Genomic DNA, 19,128 nt, shown 5'->3' with positions numbered 1-19,128 from the left:
AAAATATGATATCAAAAGTTTCACAATCAGTTGGATAATTTCATTCCATCTGGTCTGGTGAGCTGATATGTATCCGTGTCCTAACAGGCCAGGAACGCTCCACGACTTCCGCAGTCATGAGATTGCAGATCAGCTTACTCTCCTGGACGCCGAGCTCTTCTATAAGATCGAGGTAAAGCAGTCATTGCCTTTTTGTTGCTCAGCATTGTTTGAACTCCGACTCCGAGCTGCACCCTCAGTCAACCCCTGCTGATCTTCTCCAGATCCCTGAGGTGCTGCTTTGGGCCAAGGAGCAGAATGAAGAGAAGAGTCCAAACCTGACTCAGTTCACAGAGCACTTTAACAACATGAGCTACTGGTGAGGCTAAAACGCCCAAAAGTGGCATCACCATATTCTCTCCGTTGGATGATGGTAATTGTTGACTCTGCATGCTTTTATTCTCCTAATCCTACAGGGTTCGCTCTTTGATAATCCAGCAGGAGAAAGCCCAGGACAGAGAGAAGCTGCTTCTAAAGTTTATCAAGATTATGAAGGTTAGTCGGAACTACCCATTTAGGTGTTGAAGTAGCAAAGGAAGGAAATCTTGTAACTAAATTCCTACTTTTTTAACAGCACTTAAGAAAGTTGAATAATTTCAACTCCTACCTGGCAATACTGTCTGCTCTGGACTCTGCCCCCATCCGGAGACTGGAGTGGCAGAAACAGACCTCAGAGGTAACACATAAAATATTTAAGACCTATTTTGTGAAGGCAGTCGTTAGAAGAACTATTTTAAACCTTCCTTAACCATGACAACATGTCCTTTTTTTCCTCTCAGGGATTGGAAGAATATTGCACGTTGATCGACAGTTCCTCCTCCTTCAGAGCGTACAGAGCTGCTCTGGCTGAAGTGGAGCCTCCGTGCATCCCATACCTGTGAGTCCATATAAAACCGTCACAAGTTTGTTTTTGGCCGCCACAACAGCTTCAAAACTCTTTTGTCTTGCAGGGGTCTTATTCTGCAGGACCTGACCTTTGTCCACCTGGGGAACCCAGACTACATTGACGGGAAGGTCAACTTCTCCAAACGCTGGCAGCAGTTCAACATTCTGGACAGCATGCGGCGCTTCCAGCAAGTGTAAGAGCCAATGTACAGCATATGAAAGTACACAGCGCTTTTGTTTTCACGACATTAATCGAACCTCGCACTCGTCTCATCTCAGGCATTATGAGCTGAAGCGGAACGAAGACATCGTTTCCTTCTTCAACGACTTCAGCGACCACCTGGCAGAAGAGGCCCTGTGGGAGCTGTCGCTGAAGATCAAGCCCAGGAACATAACCAGACGCAAGACTGACCGCGAGGAGAAGACCTAGGGTACGTGGCTCTTTCCGAGACCGACCTGCAACTGTGCTTCACGACACTAACTCCACTTTAATATAGACTCGGGCAGACAAAAATGAAAGCAAACGGTCGGAGATAATGGGAGAATCGATCTGGGAACGGAGGACAAACTGCAGACAGTTGAATGTGGACGAGGTTTACAAAGAGCTGTCCTGATCCAGAAGATTATAATTGGGATTACTTTGGCTCTGGCCATCAGATGGGGAAGAGTTCCAGCAGGGAGGAGTCCTGACGCCAAGGAGCGAGGGGGTCACATAGAGAGAACAGGGAGGTGCACAGACAACAGAAGTCTGCTCCCTGGGCTCTCTGTTATAGAGCGGAGCCGTTGTGTGTGCCTGGGTTTGCGCTGAACGGTCCATTATTTCTTCAGACGCTCCATTCCTTATGTGCCATTTGTCGGTTCTAATCTCCAACCCACTCAGAGACTCGCAGATTCTCCTCAGAACAGCAAAACCGGGACAGCTGCCTGTCACGAACTGTGGCCTCCACACACAAACACAGACTGCCGAGCCGAGAACCTGCTGCAGCCACGAGGGGATCTGAATCTGAAGAGAGGATGGCCTTTAAGAGACTGAGTGTGTTTTGAAACATTTTGTGTAAGAATCATGTATGGTTATGAAATGTATTATATACAGTTTTCCTTTTGTTCTTAAAAAGGATGTTTATGCTTATGAGAAGAGCTAAGCTTCTCCCGAAGTGCCATAACACATGTGCACTAAAAAAAGCAAAAACAAAAGATGAATTACTAAAGATGCTGTGATTTCCGTACATCATACTGAATCATCGTGTGCTGTGTTCAGGTGTAGAGACCATCTGGCAGTCCCAATCGCATCTCAGCCACATCAGCGTGTGCGAGTGTTCGTGTGCGACTGAAAACTTGTGTGTTTGTCATTCCAAAATGTGCTGTAGAGAAAGAAAACCCATCTTGATTCACTTTTTGGGGGGGATAATGGTCAAAACCAACACATCACACTGTGCTATCCAACACCAATAAAACAAACAGCTCTGTTTCTATACAAACTGTGATCAAAATCTTTATTTTTTAATATCACATTTGAAAATGTTCACCTAACATGATACAGAATGATACGTGGTGAGAAATCAAAAAAAATTAAGGCCTGTGCTGTGTATAATCAAACCGGAAGCACTTGGATCACGGCTACCACAATGGATATTAATAATTTAAAACACACAAGGAAAACAAGAACATCAGCTTAAGTTTAATTGACATAAGGTCTCAAATTAAGGTTATAAATATAAAGTCATAGTGCATTACATTAATAACTCCTGCAATATTTTGCCCTCCAAATGAACCTTCCTCCACAGTTCAACATTAAAAACTTGTTCCACACCAAGGAAGATGGTTACACAGGAAAACATATATGCACCAGTCATAGCCACGGGGACAATCTTGTTTTAGTCGAAGGAGATGACATGAATAACACTGACATGCCCGCCACTCATCAGTAGTAACAATTTCCATTCAGAACTTCGTCTGAAAACAGCCGCAAGCTCGCCGTCTCAGTGAGGTCGACAGCTGGGCTCCAACAGGACCCGCTTCACTGGCGGGTTACCGGTTCCATTATGCAGGTCACTTTGCTCGGTGATGGCCCGCTTCAAAGTCCGCCCGTTGAGGGGGCCCCGCTGCCATTTGCAGATGTCTCCATTTAGTATGTCCTGGATGTGCTGCACGATGAGGTTGATGGCCACTGTTGAGACAGAGATCACCTGTGAAGAATCCGTTCATGCCGGAGAAAGACCTCTGAGGTCAGCCATGTTTACAGAAACACTCACCCATGTTGTCAACCCCTCTCGGAATGATTACATCTGCATACTTCTTAGTCTGACCGGAGAAATTCAAAACGTGTTTTAAACGAAGCAGAAAAAAATAAATCAACAGTGGAAAGTCACACTTACAGGCAGGCAAAACTCTTCAAAGGCAGGTTTGACAAATGTTGTGTACTGTGTGAGAATCTGCTCCAGGTCTCTCCCTCGGCTCATGTCTCGCAGAACTACGGGAACAACCAGAAATTATCATTAGGCCGTGGCAGTATCTGGAATTTGGTGTGTGAAGAATGTCATACGTACCCCTGCGAGAGAGTCTGACGTCAGAATCTGTGTCCACAAAGAGCTTCATGTGGAACATTTCCCGTACTATCTGAGGGTAAAACACCAGGATTCCTTCAAAGAGGACAACATCTGCTGGGTAGACCGTGATCCTCTCTTCCATCCTGGAAATAAGAAAGACTTTATGCAGGTTCAGGGTAAAACACAAGCTCTGAGAAAAGGACCGTCTTACCTAGAATGAGTGACGAAGTCATATGTTGGCACTTCAACTACCCTTCCCTCGGCAATGTCCTTTAAGGTTTTGTACATTAACTCGTTGTCAAAAGCCTCTGAAATTTAAGTGGGAAGAGAGGAAACGTGTCATGTTTAGTTTGTCATCTTGGGAAACGGGTCACACAATAACAAGCACAACTACATGTAGACTGCTAAGAGCTTTCCAGATACCCAATAAATGTGTTGGTCATTTCCTACACTTGGATGATCAGATATGGCGACCATAAACCTCCATCACAAATCAGTGTAATGATTAGCTGCAGTTAGCGGCACAAGTGCTAAACTTCTTAAACAAAAAGCACACTTGTGTCGATGTTACCTGGGTGGTCAAAGTTGTACTGGCCCTTGAGTGCCTTTGCCTTCTGCTCTGGTGTCAGCACTTTGTAGAAACAGTCCTGGCTGACAATCACCACCTTCCTCTGGCGATGGTCCACCTTATTTTGCCCGAGGAGCTCCATGATCTTGGCACAAACTGTTGACTGTGAGAGAACCCTTTTACATTCTGTACTTGAACGTGTAATATAATGTTATAAGTGATTGAAAATTGATTTATTGCGGTTATTAACCGATGTGATCAGGTGACAGTTTGGCAAAATTAGGCAACTGTCAAACTGCAGCGCCTCATTTCCTGTATCATGTAAATGAACGATAAAGGCTCGCAAGAAGCACCGTCAGTAAATATTGACAAAGCAGAAGGTGGGAAATCAAGTGGTGTTAATGTCTGATTCATAGAAGATGTTATTTTAGCAGGGATCCAACAGCGAGTTTGAAAATGTTAGCGCCGATCTAAGCAGGCTAAGCTAAGCGGGATGCTAATGTTTGTATCGGGGAGAAAACAAATCTCACCTTGCCGCTGGCAGTTCCCCCACTGACTCCTATTAGAAAGGGTCGGTGATGTGGTTTGTCCCCCTCGTCTTGGCTTCCAGAAGCATCCATTTCGGCCCACAAAGTCTGATAAAATAGGTGCAGAACTCCAGATAACTTTGCACTAGCTGCACTGTCGAAGCTACCGCAAAGATCTCGCGAGAGTTGCAATATTTACTCTATAATAGTTGAAATAAAATCGCCTTTGTAGATTTTGCATGTTTAATTAGATTTTCGTGGACAAACTCGCAACAAATGGGATTTAGACTACGTTTATTAAAAATGTCTTGTAAAATTTTTTTTTGCAACTTTTTGCATTTTACTAACGTTATTTTTCTGATTGACTGTCAGGATCTTCCACGTCTTTATCACACTGTGACTTCTCTTTAATGCTTTCCTCCACAACTATCTCTAAAGCCGCATTTCCATCCACCCGTTTCACTGTTTCTCCTTTGGCAGCGAGAATTTCCTCGATGTTTCTGCAATACAAAAAAAAAAATTCTCATAGCACAGAGAATTCCGAATTCACTCCAAAAGCACTGTTTCACTGTTCAAAAGGCAATAATTATATATTTGTTTCACCACAGACAATCAATAAATATCGTAAAATATATCAACTATGTTTGATATTGTAAATAATTCATGTAAATAGCTGATGCTTATTTTGTGTTTGCTCAGTTCTGTCTCACTCATTTTTCACCTTTTTGCAGGGTTACGTTCATAAACACCACTAACCTCTTCCCTTCCAAATCAGAGAACCAGTTGAGATTATCAGCGATGATGTGGTGATTCTTACAGCCTGGACATGTCACTATCACAACGCCCTTATGATAAGCGTGCTTGGAAATCTTCTGCTTGGACCTGGTAGAGCAAACCTGCAAGACACGAATGTTCTTACAAATTAATCAAGCTAAGCTTACATGAAATACATATTCCAACACACACACGGGAAAAATGGACGTGCCTTGCAGGTGTAAATAAGATGATAATGTGTTGCCTGGATCTTTCCAATATCTTTACTAGTTGACAACTGTCTGTAGCGGTCCTGAGAGGAGAGATAACCTGTCCTGGCAGTTGCAGGTCCACAGGAAGACATAATTCCGTATCTTGGCGATAATGATCGGGTATGACAACACCGAAACAACCGACAGGCGGTCTGCATCGTCCTCCAAGAATTCAATGGACGTAAAACAACAAAATATCCCCGTAAAGCCAACATGGCAATCAATGTACAGGTATTTGATGAAGTATGTCTTACACGAGATTCCAATACCGTATAGAGTGTCGCATTCTGATAACGTCACCGCTGTGTTTTTCAGAATAATACATTATAAGAATGCGGTGTTTAAAAATCGTAACGGTAGCTTCTCAAGCTTGCAGAATAGTTGTGCGAATAATGACACGATTTTATAAAACGTTTGTATTAAAATGTGCTTTTAAAACACGTCATGTGGTATGCGGAATGGAGAGTTGCTATTTACACAGACTTGAAATCACTTCTGCATTTATAGGGCCTGACGGCGCCGTCGGCTCCGTGCTTTTACTTTCACGGTGACTCACTGTGCTTTAGCACTTCCGCAGGAAGTTTTCTTCGGGTGTTCCGTTGACCTCACTCGCCCCTCCCCCCGCGTGTATATAAGGGCCTTCCTGCCGTTTGTTCTCCGTCGCTGTTTGTACGGGGCTCCGGCCTTGTGTCACCAGCCATAGCCGCTGAGGAACGTCAGAGAAATGTGTCGCCCGTGCACGGAGACGGCGAGAGACCTCAACTTCAACAAACCAGGTACGTTATGGCTTATTCTCTGGAACCATCTAACCATGATTTCTTTGCCGCCGTAGACTGTCAGTCCCGGGTGAGAGGATTCCCGTTGCTGCCTGTGTATTGAAAAGTCCACCGCAAATATTACTCACTGTGGTAAATTAGTCATTATTTTACACACCGTGCACTCTTATCCCATGAAGAAAAGCCAAGGTACACAGTCACTCATTAGGTTTTGGTCTTAAGTCGAAAGCCATCAAGCTAAATTGGATATTCTTGTGTAGTTATTGAGTCAAGAGATTTGGATTTCTATGTTACTTTTTATTCATATTTAATGTTTCCGTCTGTGTTTGAATTAGTATTTCACTTTCTAAATGGGTGAACCAAATCTACTGTTGATGTAATATCATTTTAATTACGTTTTGTAGCCTTTTTCTGATGTGCTTAGTCACAATTGTAACATATTATTACCGTATGTTCCTCATGGAATTGAAAGATGTTTTTTGATAAACGTTATCTATTAGATATTAAATAGAGAACTGGACAGATTAACATCCGACCCTGCTATGAAAACAAGAGGAGGTAAGAACAAGTCAGATCTGGTCAAGACCTCAGAGCGATGAGTCAAATCCACCACAGTCAGTTCTAAACACCGGAACAGGACTGCTTTCTAGTGCTGACCAAGGAATTTTGTTTTTGGGAAGATGGGGACTGTTTATGGGAATCTGTGATTGCTCATGATCTGGTTTCCAGCTTCAAAGAACGCGACTCATATCCTCGCGTCCACTTTTACCCTTCACACCTCAGGAAACATTGCCCAGTTTCAATGGACTCAAGTTCAAGCCACTTCTGAGAGAATTAAATGGAATAATGGGAGAGAAAGTCCAGCAATCTTATAAAACAATATACACATTTGTCTTTGTTTTTCTCATAAACAGTCTTTATAGTTTAGGGCAATTTGATCCACTGAATCAGGAACATTTGTCATTATAAACTCACTGTATGTTTTAAAAGATAAGCACAATCACAAGAGTGTCATTCAGAGGGATGCTGCTCAATACCTTTGAGTGTCCAGATTAGATGCAGCGGAAGTAGATGGATGGATCCATTTATTTACCCCAAGGGAAATGTGAGCCAGTGTTTACGCAGGTAGATACCAGATCAGCAGCAGCAGCTTGTAACAGCTGTTGAAGGACCCCAACCACCTTAGGAAGTAGCGTCTGCTCTGCCCCTTCCTGCACATGGTGTCATCACTGGATGACCAGTCCAGTCTGGCATGTAGCTGCTGTCCCAGGTACTGGACACCCACCAGTTTGGATCAGTTCCACCAGCTTTATTGAAGTGTTGAACCACTTTCCAAAGTCCACCACATATTTATTTTCTCTGGGTTTGTTTAAACAGCTACATCTTTAATTTTAGATATTCTATTACTGACTTGCAAACACTACTTGCGGTCAATGCACTTTTGTGGGGAATATGGTCCGAAACATTTTATTGAGGACTAAATACTTTTGAATGTAAATGTTCTGCCTCTAATGGAGCTATTTGATTTCCCTCAAAATATGAAGTAGAGCTGCAGTCTACGAAGAACTTAATCTGGTTTTATTTGCCGACTCTGGACAAAGTCCACATGCAACAGTCTCGTTCTTGAGACCTCGCCATCAGAAGCTGCATGCACAAAAGCACCGTCATACACGAATATTTAATCTGCCGATCATCCTCTGTTAATTACTGGTCCCACAGTACGCTGGAAATTATCCAAGCAACCATCAGGCATGAGTTAAAAGTATTCTGTGAATAAGGAAACTGTATCTTTGCAACTACTGTTAAAAACAGGAAGTAAAGAGCAGACTTGAACTAGGATGGCTTTCATCTACTTATCTTAGGGAGGGTAAACTAATCTCTTTTCTATGCAAAGATACTGTGACGCAAAGCTGTGAACAAGGTATCAAGTTTAGAGATCGGTGACATTTCATTTATACAGAGATCTTGAAGTGTAAGAAACCTGCTGGACCAGGGAGGAGCAGCACGGTAGATTAAAGCCTTTTAAATTCACACCAAACTGGTTTTGACTTTTGAGTCATTAGTTGACAGTTTGAAAGAGGGAGCGTTTTATTCCTCACCTGCTGAGAAGATTTTGTTCTATTTTCATATGTACACTTAACAGTATTTTTTAAACATGTAAATATATGCAAATCTTTTTTCTTTTCTTTTTTTTTAAATGCAAAATGACCAAAAGCTTTGTGTGCTGGACATTCTGATTAACGGAGGCCTGCAGAGACTGTACTTCCATTCGAGTTTAAACTGGATAAAACGAGACTGCTGGTGCTTTTTTAATGTTTACAAGTAAAGTTACAAGTGTTATTCATGCCAAAGGGACGATGTAAAAATTAAAACCTATAATTAATTGGGCTTTATTCCTGATTTCCAGATAAACCATCATGATTCCCATCACCGAGCTCCGGTACTTTGCTGACACTCAGCCAGCGTACCGTATTCTGAAGCCATGGTGGGACGTTTTCACGGACTACATCTCCATCGTCATGCTGATGATCGCGGTGTTTGGTGGCACCTTGCAGGTCACGCAAGACAAGATGATCTGTCTGCCTTGTAAATGGGTGATCAACGACTCGTGCGAGACGATGCCCACCCTAAATATGACTGCTGCCTATAAGCCAGAACCCAAGGGCATTCAGTACGACCTGGACCGCCACCAGTACAACTATGTGGATGCCGTTTGCTATGAGAACAAACTACACTGGTTTGCCAAATATTTCCCCTATCTGGTGCTACTCCACACCCTCATCTTCCTGGCCTGCAGCAACTTTTGGTTCAAGTTCCCACGTACGAGCTCAAAACTGGAGCACTTTGTCTCCATCCTCCTCAAATGCTTCGACTCGCCGTGGACAACAAGGGCTTTGTCTGAAACCGTTGTAGAGGAGAGCGACCCCAAGCCGCTGGGGAAAATGAACGGCTCAATGGACAAGAAGGCCTCGTCTGTGAGCGAGGATGTCGAGGCCAGCATGCCCATGCTTCAGCGTACAAAGTCCAGGATCGAACAAGGAATTGTAGACCACTCTGAAACCGGGGTGTTGGACAAAAAGGAGGGGGAGCAGGCTAAGGCTCTGTTTGAGAAGGTGAAGAAGTTCAGGATCCACGTAGAGGAGGGCGACATTGTGTACTGCCTTTACATCCGTCAGACCATCATCAAAGTGATCAAGTTCATGATAATCATCTGCTACACGGCCTATCATGTTCGCTACATCAGGTTTAGCGTAGTTTGTTCAGTCAACATTCAGAATCTGACGGGCTACAAAACTTTTCATTGCGCTCACCCCTTAGCGACACTCTTTAAGATCCTGGCCTGTTTTTACATCAGCTTGGTGGTGGTTTATGGTCTTATCTGCATGTACACCCTCTGGTGGATGCTCAGCCGCTCCCTTAAACGGTACTCGTTCGAGGCGATCCGCGAGGAAAGCAGCTACAGCGACATCCCCGACTTGAAGAACGACTTTGCCTTCATGCTTCACATGATCGATCAGTATGACCCGCTCTATTCTAAACGCTTTGCAGTGTTCCTGTCGGAAGTGAGCGAGAACAAACTTCGGCAGTTGAACCTCAACAACGAGTGGACGTTGGAGAAGCTGAGGCACCGCATCACCAAAAACTCCCAGGAGAAGCTGGAGCTGCATCTGTTTATGCTCAGCGGGATTCCAGACACCGTGTTCGATCTGATTGAGCTGGAAGTGCTCAAGCTGGAGCTCATCCCCGACGTGACCATCCCTCCAACCATCGCCCAGCTCTCCAACCTGAGAGAGATGTGGCTCTATCACACACCCGCCAAGATTGAGGCCCCAGCTCTTGCTTTCCTGAGAGAGAACCTCAAGTCCCTCCACATCAAATTCACCGACATCAAGGAAATCCCTCTGTGGATCTACAGCCTGAAGAACCTCAACGAGCTGCACCTAACTGGGAACCTGAGTGCTGAAAACAATCGGTACATTGTCATCGATGGGCTTCGGGAGCTCAAGAGCCTCAAAGTTCTCCGGTTGAAAAGCAACCTGACCAAGCTGCCACAGGTGGTGACAGATGTGGGCGTGCACCTGCAGAAGCTCTCCGTCAACAACGAGGGCACCAAGCTCATCGTGCTCAACAGCCTGAAGAAAATGGTCAACCTCACAGAGCTCGAGCTCCTCCGCTGCGATCTTGAACGCATTCCACATTCCATCTTCAGCTTGCATAACCTGCAGGAGATCGACCTGAAGGACAACAACCTGAAGACGATAGAGGAGATCATCAGCTTCCAGCATCTCCACAGGCTCGTGTGCCTCAAGCTTTGGTACAATCAGATCGCCTACATCCCCATTCAGATCGGAACGCTGACCAACCTGGAGAGACTGTACCTGAACAGGAACAAGATCGAGAAGATTCCCAATCAGCTCTTCTTCTGTCGCAAGCTCCGCTTCTTAGACTTGAGTCACAACAATCTGACCAGCATCCACCCCGACGTTGGCTCCCTCCAGAACCTGCAATACTTCGCCGTGACGGCAAACAGGGTGAGGAGCGACCTTTTCTTCTTTCTGCCCTCCTCTCCGTTCTTCAAAGGTCGAATGAGATGATCATAATGTTTCCTTTTATCATTTCAGGTTGAGACTTTGCCCCCGGAGCTGTTTAAGTGCAAGAAGCTCCGTACTCTGAACCTTGGAAACAACTGCCTGCAGACGCTGCCGTCACGCTTTGGTGAACTCACCGGGTTGACCCAGCTGGAGCTGAGGGGCAACCGCCTCGAGTGCCTGCCGGTGGAGCTGGGCGAGTGCCGACTGTTGAAGAAGAGCAGCCTGGTGGTGGAGGAAGACCTGTTCAACACCCTGCCATCAGAAGTCAAAGAGCAGCTTTGGCGGGCCGACAAGGAGCAGGCCTGAAGAACCGAGGACCTGGGGTTTCATTTGGAGCTGGGAAATTACCAACCCTATATTCAGTCATTAAGAAACAGCCTAACAACCCAGCTTGGCAAAGAAAGGATAGTTTGAATGTAAAAGCTGCAGGGATGCAAGCGGGCGTCGTCTACTATGCATGCCACCGGAACACCAACAAACCAGTTTATTGATGAAAGCCAAAAAAAACCGTAGAGTCACTCAGCCATGCCTTTATCAGCTCTTTACCGTACAAGTGACACACGCAGAAAACAATGCAGTTAGTTTAACTAATGCAGTATTGATCTCTAGTTGTACTTCACGATAATGGCAGATGTCAAAACCACTGACGCTCAGTTTTTGTGGTCAAATCCCTAATTTGCTTAGGAAGGATCCATTTGAGAGGCGTTCCCCTCCCCTCAGCTGACTCTTGATTCTGTAAACGCATGTGAGCGTCGACCCACTGCTCCTGTTGGATCGCTTGCAGTCAAACCTCAGCCATTCTTCTTTGCAACCCACTTCATTGATCATGTCTTTGTGGACCACCCCTTCAACTCACGAGGGGTTTCATTTCACGAGCGCGTTTCCTCCAGGACTTTTGTTCACACACAACAGTGAGACATTTTTAACTGAAACGAGACACTTGAGAACATAAACTCATTTTACAGCTTCGGCCTTAAAGTCTGCGAGTTTGACTCGGGAGGGAACACACAGTGCTCTACTCTTCCTGGATTATTTCACATCATGATTGGTTTCACTTTATTTGCATGCCTTAAAATCACAAACTACTGCGATTTCTTGTTTTTTTTATTGATGCTATACTTTTGTTTAAATCATGTTTGGCATCCCACATATTTATTGATTTTTAAACTTCATTAGTTCTCATGACTCTGGTCAAAAATGTCAGGTTTTACAGCATGTTCCCTCTCTGTTTTTAAGTCCCTGTAGTGAATATACAGGGTAACAAAGGCATTTTAATGCTTAATCTGTTTTTATTTATTCAAATACAGTCGGGCTTTAGCCATGACCCTCACTGGGTTTTTTTTAGTGGATGGGTGGACGCTGATTAGCACAGCCTGGTTTAGCAAAGCGGGTTTTCGACCGACCTACACAAAAGTGAAACTTGGGTGTTTTTTCTTGCAGAGTATGCAAAATATGGGATTTCAACATTCATGGTCCAAATGAATACAATATGCTTTGTGTGCTTTGAACAGTTTCCTTCTTCAAAGGCTGGATTTAATAGCATAATTTGCAGTAACCCAGCTATGCCATACACCAGCCAGACTGCTCATTGCTAATATCTTTTACAAGCTCCACTCCCTGTTAAAATCACAAACAGCGCATTTATTGCTTGAATATCTTGTAAAATCCATAGGGAAATGATTACATCTGTCCATGATCCATACAGTCACTTCACATGTGGCCAACTTTTAAGAAAGGTGAGCTCGATTCCTCTGTAATTACGCCCATTCAGGAGTAAAACATTCTTCTCTAGGTCACATGTGCTGTGTTAGAGGAGACCCCGTCTTGAATGTGTTGACTAGCAACCAGTTCTAGCGTTGAAGGAAAAGGTCACAGGAGAAAAAGAAAAGGAAGCGATGAATCCACAGGATTGTTTTTCTACTTTGAGTCACATTTTTTTAGCATTAAGGAGTGGCAGGGCTGCCTTAATAGGTCTGCCATGGTTTTGTTTTTTTCTGGGTGGGATGTTGGGTTGGAGTAAAGGCATCTACATTTTAAAGAGTTGTTTTTGCCAAACACTGAATGTAAAACAGAACCGTGAAGTGTGATGGTGAGCTTTTTCTCTCTGCTGGAGCCCCTCTGGAGTTCTTTACAGGGAACAAAAAGAAGGAACACGTCGCTGTTAACAAAAAACATCACCCTGTATTATGTAAAAATACCTGTCCATTATTAATATAAATAATTTTGTTACAGTAAAAGTTTTTGTGGAAAACGGCAGAATCCTGACCACTTTTTTTTTTTTTTTACTCCAAATAATCAAAGTGTGTTTTGCTGCATCATGCTCCCGCATCATAATCCATGTTGATTTGTGTAACCAGGCGACATACAGCACTTCTACTTCTACTTCTTAATACGCTATCAGAAGTAATCGCCCATCTCTGTCGCTTTGCTGTTGGATTGTTGCTGAGACATTTCTAAGATCTGTCCAAAAAAAATGAAAAACCTGCCTTGGTTAAGTTGACATCACATCCCTACCTGTATATATCACCTTTGAAGAACATGATTGTCTGTTTTATTCTCTGTACTGTAAAGCCTGTATGTCAGGGAAATATGAAATGTTGCTTTCCCGCAGGTTCACATCAGTTCTTGTTTGTTTGTTTTACAGCATGACTGTTGATGCTGAGCATTACTGTTTAAACATAGGGAAAGCAATCGTTCAATAAACAAGCTGACATGACGAGCTAGTGATCAATAAATCGTTGCCAGATGGACTCAACTTTGGCTTCCTAATCAGGCCAACTTATATTTGATATGCTAAAAATCAGAACTGACTTTTGTATCATTCTGAGACATGATAATAAAATAAATACACAACACTAAACCCTGCGTTTTTCTGCTTGTTTTGAGCGTCCACTTTAACAGCATTGTCTGGGAAAGTTCACGAGTATATTTAAAATTCCATTGTTAAAGTAAACATTTGGGGGGAAAATAACGTTGAGTATGTTCATTTGTTTGTATTAGAAACCTTGATTAACCTCTGGCTGGAGTCGCAGGCTAACAATTCAATGATTTTTGCAACACAAAAAGGGAAAATATGACACTAACCCGAAGCTGCAGCTTCTGTTTATCAGTTTTAATTACGCAGATACGCAGCGTGCGCTATTGAACCAAGGTTGTCAGAAGGGGGCGCTGTTGCTCATTTATATACATGGAGAACGCGAGCGACATCTAGAGGCCTAGCTGAGTACTACAGCCGTCTCACGCAAACCTCCGCTGCAGCGAAAGAGTTAAATAGAAAATCTCCCGATCCTTTCGGATTAACCCTGCACAGATTTCACAGAAAGGCTTCTCTTATTGATCCAGCCGCGTCGAATATCGCCAGAACAACTCAGGCCTGCGTTTGATCCGAGCAGTATCCGTACGGGGGATATGGAGGATTTCATGACAAACCGCGACGCGCAAAAGGTAAGAATCGCATAACATAAAAACAGACCGATTCGATTCGATTCGATTTTAGTTTCTTGTCTATATTTTCTGTTTTTGTTTTTTAATGGACTGTTGGACTGAAAAGTTATTGCTATAATTATTGTCTCAGGAATATATTTATTTTGCTTTGTAGTTTGCTATGACGTTTTCAGAACCAATTTAAGTCAAACAAAAAAAAAAGCCAACATGAAGGTATTCTTCCTCTTGGTAGTACGTGGAGGACGGATATGTGGTTTTGGAAGGCCTGCTGACCTCCCAAGAGTGTGACGAGTTAAGGCAGAGGATCTCAGCCATCGTGGATGAGACAGACGTCCCTGAACACTGCCGCATCACCTTCTCCACCGATCAGGAAGAGCAGGTTAAAGCACAGGTAGCCCAACACTCCAGAAGATAACCGATGACTCAATTTCAACACTGAAGAGTTCTCTCGCATGCTTTCCATGTTGCTTTTAAAGATGCAGGTAAAGATACAGCCTGTAGCTGTTTAACTTCTCTGGTTCCCTCTGTTTAACTTGGCCTCCTGCTTTGATTCCAGGCTAATAGTAAACCCTTAGATCAACAGTCTAAGTCTAAGCGATGTTGTTTAGCAGCTTTCTTTATGTATATGCATAATTTATTTATTCCTTCTGAATCATGTGACTACTGCGAACCTTTTACCCTGCAGGGAAGTGCTGACTATTTTATCACCAGTGGAGATAAGATTCGTTTTTTCTTCGAAAAAGGAGTTTTTGATGACAAAGGTGAGTTGTGAAATGATCTGATGCCATTACCTGCTTCTGGAATTAAATCTGTACATGTGTACATTTTCCAGGGGAATTCACAGTCCCAAAGCATCGCTCACTGAACAAAGTCGGACACGGTGACTTTTTTGTTCATTTACAAAGAGATTCCTTTGGCTGTCTTGACTAATCCCCTTTGCTGTCTTTTCAGCTCTCCATGCCTATGAACCATTATACAAAAGGGTTACACATTCACCCAAAGTTCAGGTGAGTTCTTGAACGATGTGTACGAAGTGACAGAAGAGCCTGCCCCCACTCACAAGCGCTGTTTTTTAGAGCATTGCAAGGACGCTGGGATTTGCACGCCCCGTTGTGCTGCAAAGTATGTACATTTTTAAGGTAAAGTCCTCACGTTTGCCTCTAAAAGCGCCTCACAATATCACAGCACAGGCAGGAGAATTCAACGTGTAACTTTTCTTGTTCCTTTCTTCTTCCAGCAACCAGGGATTGGCGGCGAAGGTAAAAGAAACCTGCTTGTTTTGAAATACATCATTTAAAATGTGATGTTCTGGCAGCAAACATACTTTCTATGGTTTGTGCATCTCAGTGATGCCACATCAAGATGCCTCATTCCTAAACACGGAGCCCCTGGGCAGAGTTATGGGGATGTGGATCGCCCTGGAGGACGCCACCGTTGACAACAGCTGCCTGTGGTTCATCCCGGGATCACACAAGAGTGAGCGCTCCTCGTGTTTAGCAGCTTCGGCTTTACTGCATCACCAAAAGTGCTTGAAGAAGCTTCAAAATGTTTTGTTGAAAATGTAAATTCTCTTTGATGAAAGCAAAAGACACAACACTAAAGTTTTAGCCTGACGTTTAATGAAATTCTGATATAAAAAGCATATTTTGACAATAAACAGGTAGAATTAAATGCCAATATCAGAAATTGCCTATTGAAATGCTGATTACCTGATCAATGCTAATAAATCAGTTTCTTCCAGGCGGTATTTCCCGGCGTATGGTACGAAGCCCCCCTGGTACATTTCCTTTGACAGACTTCATTGGGAGAGAACCTGAATATGATGATGGAAAATTTGTGGCTGCACCAGTTAAAAAAGGTATCGCGCTCAGCAGTTTTCTAAAGATAACCCAGTTTAAGCTTATGTGAACCATTTGGGGGGGGGGGGTTCAGATTCAGTCACTTGCTCAAGGAGACTTCCAGATTTATTAAGGGGCCTGGAATTGAATCAATGACCTTTGTGCCACTGAACCGATCGCTACACCCCCTTCTGCTGTGCTCAGTGCAAATGAATGATTTACTCTCAATGTTGAGGGAGGGCAGTGCCCACGAGGATCTGTCGTCCGTGTAGCTTCTGGTTAAAGTGATGAGAATTAGGGGTTTATTTTGTCCTCACTGCATAATCCTGCACAGAGTTTTTTGTTCTGAACCAATGACATTAATTTGATGCTCACATTATTCTCTCAGGTGGGGTCATTCTGATCCATGGGGAGGTGGTGCATCGCAGCGCACAAAACAACTCACACGACTCGCGCCACGTCTACACCTTCCACATCATGGAGTCGCAGGACACTCGCTGGAGCCCCGACAACTGGTGAGACCCATTTGAAACGCTACCAAAAAATAGTAGTGTAAACACTTTTCCAACACTGAAAAACATCTAATGTGAGACTGCTTACAACTGTTTGAATTTTCTAAATCTAAAGTCTTTTAAATCCAAAACCAGAAAGTTTGTTTCTCAGACAAATCATTTAACCCAGCTCTTATTATCTCTTTGCACTTCCTTAGGCTACAACCCACCGAAGAGCTCCCTTTTCCACTTCTCTACACCATATAAATGTGTCTTTTTTGTCAGTACCGCTGAAGAATACACCGACCTTTTGTAAACTTTCGGGTTTATTTTCCCATTCATGTTTTTACAATTATACTGATAAAAATCATGTGAATAAGCCATCTTTTACAAATATTGCCAGGCAGATGAGCAGTATATTTTGTCATTTATAGCACTAGCATTGACAGAATTTGCTATAATTATAAAAATTGATTTGAGACAAGCAGAGCTAAACAGTGATATTTACTGATACTTGTAGCATATGTTAACATTCCCACCCCTTTCCTTAACTGTATCCAAGAGAATTATTTTAAATTGAAGCCATCTTTTATTATAGGCTCCCTTGCAGTCATAAGGGTTTTTAAAAAAAACATTTTTACACTTAATGCGGTTGCATTTGTTCTGTACAAACAACTAACAGTGGTGCACAAAATGTGTGTAGAATGTGTAAAAATGTGACATGAACAGGGAAATGGATGTAGCATTATTGTCCCATTATCAAACTACAATCCTATCATGCTTTGATGATTTGACTACGAGCTTTCATTGCTTTTATAAGCTTTGATGCCCTTATAAGGACATATTTAATGGTTAAGTAAAGGAAAATGTCAGGTGTTTAAGTGGACAGCTGCCACAGTTGGAATTAAATTATTAGTAGCACATTTCTACAAAACGATGTCAAGAAAAACAAAGTCTTTCAAAAATTTGCCTCGTCTGAACATCAAGGCACAAATCAGAGAACATACGATAAAAAAAGTCCAGCTAGAGAAAGAAGAGGAATGTAACAAAGCTGAATTTCATTCTCAGTCAAACGTTCCTGATTTGAGTGATAAAATGCTCAAAACAGGGCAACAACTTAGATGTACGGCCAAGCAGAATTGTCAGCAGAAGACGGTGCTGTCAAACGGGACGAGCCTCATGGAGATGAGCTCGGACGAGAGTGAGGCTGCTGACGTGGGGGAGAAGGCGAGGTTATACCAAGAAATCCGGGACCACAGATTTGCGATTGAAGCCATGGAGAATTCCCTTTCTACAATGAACGTGATTAATGAAGCAAAACGCTCTACTTTGCAGGAGGAAGTTGAAAAACTCAAAGGAGAGAACGCTGCTCTCCAAACAAGTCTGAAGGACTTGGAGACAAAGAGCTTGCAGCAGCTGGAGGCCTTGACTGCTACTGTTGCGGAGAATGAGGAAATCACCAAAAAGCAAAATGGGAAAATCAGTAGTTTGATGGATGAGAGAGAAAGTTTGCGTTATCAAGTTGAAGAAAGTCAAAATAGAATCAATCAAAACAAGAAACTCATGAACAAATTGGAAATGGAGCATTGCAGGGAGGTGGAAATTCACAAACAGGTCATCCAAGAGCTGAACAAGCTCACGTCCCAAAACTTAATCCAGAAGGAAGAACTGGAAAATCCCCAAAAACTCATCAAGTCCTATAAGACGCAGTTTAAGCAAATGCAAACGCGACATCACCAACAACAGATCTACATCAGGAGATTTGAGGAGGATCTGCAATCATGCGTCCCACTAATAACCAAATCCAAAGAGCTCAAGGAGAAATTCATCGACCTTAAAAGTCGTTACCTTGACAACAGTCAGGAAGTGCTTTGTAGCGAGACGCCCGGACAAGAATATGAGGCTAAAATCAGCTTCCTGGAGAAAAAGCTGGAGTCTTTGACACAAACAAGGCAGAATGATGCAAAACTCAGGCAGCAAATGCAGCATAAATTGACTGAAATTCTTTCAAGATTTGACAAGCAAGAGAGCCACTACACTCAGCTACTGAGCAAGGAGAAGAAGAAGTCCAACGCATTGGAAAAAGAATTGAATGAACACAGGGAACTGGTCGTGCAGCTCCAAAATGCTAATTTGATGTTGTCGGCCCTGAAATGTGACGCTCAGAGTTACCCGGGCAACGTGACCTTCGCGCTCCCTCAAGCTGAAACTGAAACTGAAAGGTGCGTTCAGGAGCGCGCAGCAGCACCTTGTTAGGAGTCCCGAGTGTTTTCCCTCTCCCCCTCCCCATCTATGGCTTGTCTGTTCCCCTTGTCTGTCTATTCTCAGGCTGGGCGGGGCGGCTTCCAGACCCCGCCGGACAATCGAAACACACCTGAGACTGATCTCCAGTCAATC

General features: G+C 43.4%; 5 protein-coding genes across 14 annotated transcripts in view; 3 read left to right on the top strand and 2 right to left on the bottom strand.

The window, feature by feature from the left end:
- rapgef1b (Rap guanine nucleotide exchange factor (GEF) 1b) overlaps positions 1-2,402 on the top strand; it is a 28,833-nt gene extending 26,431 nt beyond the window's left edge. For all 7 annotated transcript variants that reach the window (XM_029838045.1, XM_029838043.1, XM_029838044.1 and 4 more), the window contains 7 exons: positions 88-172; positions 264-358; positions 456-534; positions 614-715; positions 819-916; positions 990-1,118; positions 1,204-2,402. In XM_029838045.1, the coding sequence (XP_029693905.1) occupies positions 88-172; positions 264-358; positions 456-534; positions 614-715; positions 819-916; positions 990-1,118; positions 1,204-1,354 (739 nt within the window). In that variant the 3' untranslated portion in view covers positions 1,355-2,402. The remainder of the gene's footprint in view (positions 1-87; positions 173-263; positions 359-455; positions 535-613; positions 716-818; positions 917-989; positions 1,119-1,203) is intronic.
- On the bottom strand, positions 2,395-4,705 carry uck1 (uridine-cytidine kinase 1). Its single transcript, XM_003965243.3, has 7 exons — positions 4,569-4,705; positions 4,042-4,201; positions 3,682-3,778; positions 3,471-3,613; positions 3,300-3,394; positions 3,177-3,225; positions 2,395-3,091 (listed from the first exon to the last, which is right to left on the bottom strand). Exons 1-7 carry the CDS (start codon positions 4,656-4,658, stop codon positions 2,904-2,906), a joined length of 822 nt encoding a protein of 273 aa, XP_003965292.1. The 5' UTR covers positions 4,659-4,705; the 3' UTR covers positions 2,395-2,903.
- Positions 4,706-4,794: 89 nt separating this feature from the next.
- dnlz (DNL-type zinc finger) lies at positions 4,795-5,908 on the bottom strand. Its single transcript, XM_003965287.3, has 3 exons — positions 5,551-5,908; positions 5,322-5,461; positions 4,795-5,065 (listed from the first exon to the last, which is right to left on the bottom strand). Exons 1-3 carry the CDS (start codon positions 5,803-5,805, stop codon positions 4,915-4,917), a joined length of 546 nt encoding a protein of 181 aa, XP_003965336.2. The 5' UTR covers positions 5,806-5,908; the 3' UTR covers positions 4,795-4,914.
- A 250-nt stretch (positions 5,909-6,158) lies between these two features.
- On the top strand, positions 6,159-13,674 carry lrrc8aa (leucine rich repeat containing 8 VRAC subunit Aa). Its single transcript, XM_003965242.3, has 3 exons — positions 6,159-6,366; positions 8,774-10,898; positions 10,989-13,674. Exons 2-3 carry the CDS (start codon positions 8,784-8,786, stop codon positions 11,262-11,264), a joined length of 2,391 nt encoding a protein of 796 aa, XP_003965291.1. The 5' UTR covers positions 6,159-6,366; positions 8,774-8,783; the 3' UTR covers positions 11,265-13,674.
- A 558-nt stretch (positions 13,675-14,232) lies between these two features.
- Positions 14,233-17,507, top strand: phyhd1 (phytanoyl-CoA dioxygenase domain containing 1). Of its 4 annotated transcripts, XM_003965286.3 has the most exons (11): positions 14,242-14,402; positions 14,635-14,793; positions 15,088-15,163; positions 15,235-15,282; positions 15,354-15,409; positions 15,479-15,541; positions 15,640-15,661; positions 15,750-15,878; positions 16,144-16,260; positions 16,629-16,755; positions 16,950-17,101. In XM_003965286.3, exons 1-11 carry the CDS (start codon positions 14,367-14,369, stop codon positions 16,996-16,998), a joined length of 882 nt encoding a protein of 293 aa, XP_003965335.2. In that variant the 5' UTR covers positions 14,242-14,366; the 3' UTR covers positions 16,999-17,101. The 4 variants fall into 4 exon arrangements, with proteins under 4 accessions (XP_029693462.1, XP_003965335.2, XP_029693463.1 ...); XM_029837602.1 differs by lacking the exon at positions 15,235-15,282 and having other exon boundaries at positions 14,233-14,402; positions 16,144-16,259; positions 16,627-16,755; positions 16,950-17,507; XM_029837603.1 differs by lacking the exon at positions 14,242-14,402 and having other exon boundaries at positions 14,745-14,884; positions 16,144-16,259; positions 16,627-16,755; positions 16,950-17,507.
- Positions 17,508-19,128: the final 1,621 nt, after the last annotated feature.

Source organism: Takifugu rubripes, chromosome 6, assembly GCF_901000725.2.
Source record: "Takifugu rubripes chromosome 6, fTakRub1.2, whole genome shotgun sequence".
Taxonomy (NCBI): domain Eukaryota; kingdom Metazoa; phylum Chordata; class Actinopteri; order Tetraodontiformes; family Tetraodontidae; genus Takifugu; species Takifugu rubripes.
Note: the sequence above shows the minus strand (reverse complement) of the source record. Positions and strands in the feature narration are given on the sequence as shown.

Bases quoted from the DNA above. Each gene is read 5' to 3' on its own strand.
- uck1 (XM_003965243.3), bottom strand. From the start codon at position 4,658: ATGGATGCTTCTGGAAGCCAAGACGAGGGGGACAAACCACATCACCGA. The intron at 3,614-3,681 runs GTAAGACGGTCC...TCTTATTTCCAG, and splicing joins GACTTCGTCACTCATTCTAG to GATGGAAGAGAGGATCACGG. The intron at 3,092-3,176 runs GTGAGTGTTTCT...CTGTCTCAACAG, and splicing joins GAGAGGGGTTGACAACATGG to TGGCCATCAACCTCATCGTG.
- dnlz (XM_003965287.3), bottom strand. From the start codon at position 5,805: ATGTTGGCTTTACGGGGATATTTTGTTGTTTTACGTCCATTGAATTCT. The intron at 5,462-5,550 runs GCACGTCCATTT...CGTGTCTTGCAG, and splicing joins ATCTTATTTACACCTGCAAG to GTTTGCTCTACCAGGTCCAA. The intron at 5,066-5,321 runs GTTAGTGGTGTT...TTTGTATTGCAG, and splicing joins TCTGATTTGGAAGGGAAGAG to AAACATCGAGGAAATTCTCG.
- lrrc8aa (XM_003965242.3), top strand. From the start codon at position 8,784: ATGATTCCCATCACCGAGCTCCGGTACTTTGCTGACACTCAGCCAGCG. The intron at 10,899-10,988 runs GTGAGGAGCGAC...TTATCATTTCAG, and splicing joins TCGCCGTGACGGCAAACAGG to GTTGAGACTTTGCCCCCGGA.
- phyhd1 (XM_029837602.1), top strand. From the start codon at position 14,367: ATGGAGGATTTCATGACAAACCGCGACGCGCAAAAG. The intron at 14,794-15,087 runs GTAGCCCAACAC...TTTACCCTGCAG, and splicing joins AAGAGCAGGTTAAAGCACAG to GGAAGTGCTGACTATTTTAT. The intron at 16,756-16,949 runs GTGAGACCCATT...GCACTTCCTTAG, and splicing joins CGCTGGAGCCCCGACAACTG to GCTACAACCCACCGAAGAGC.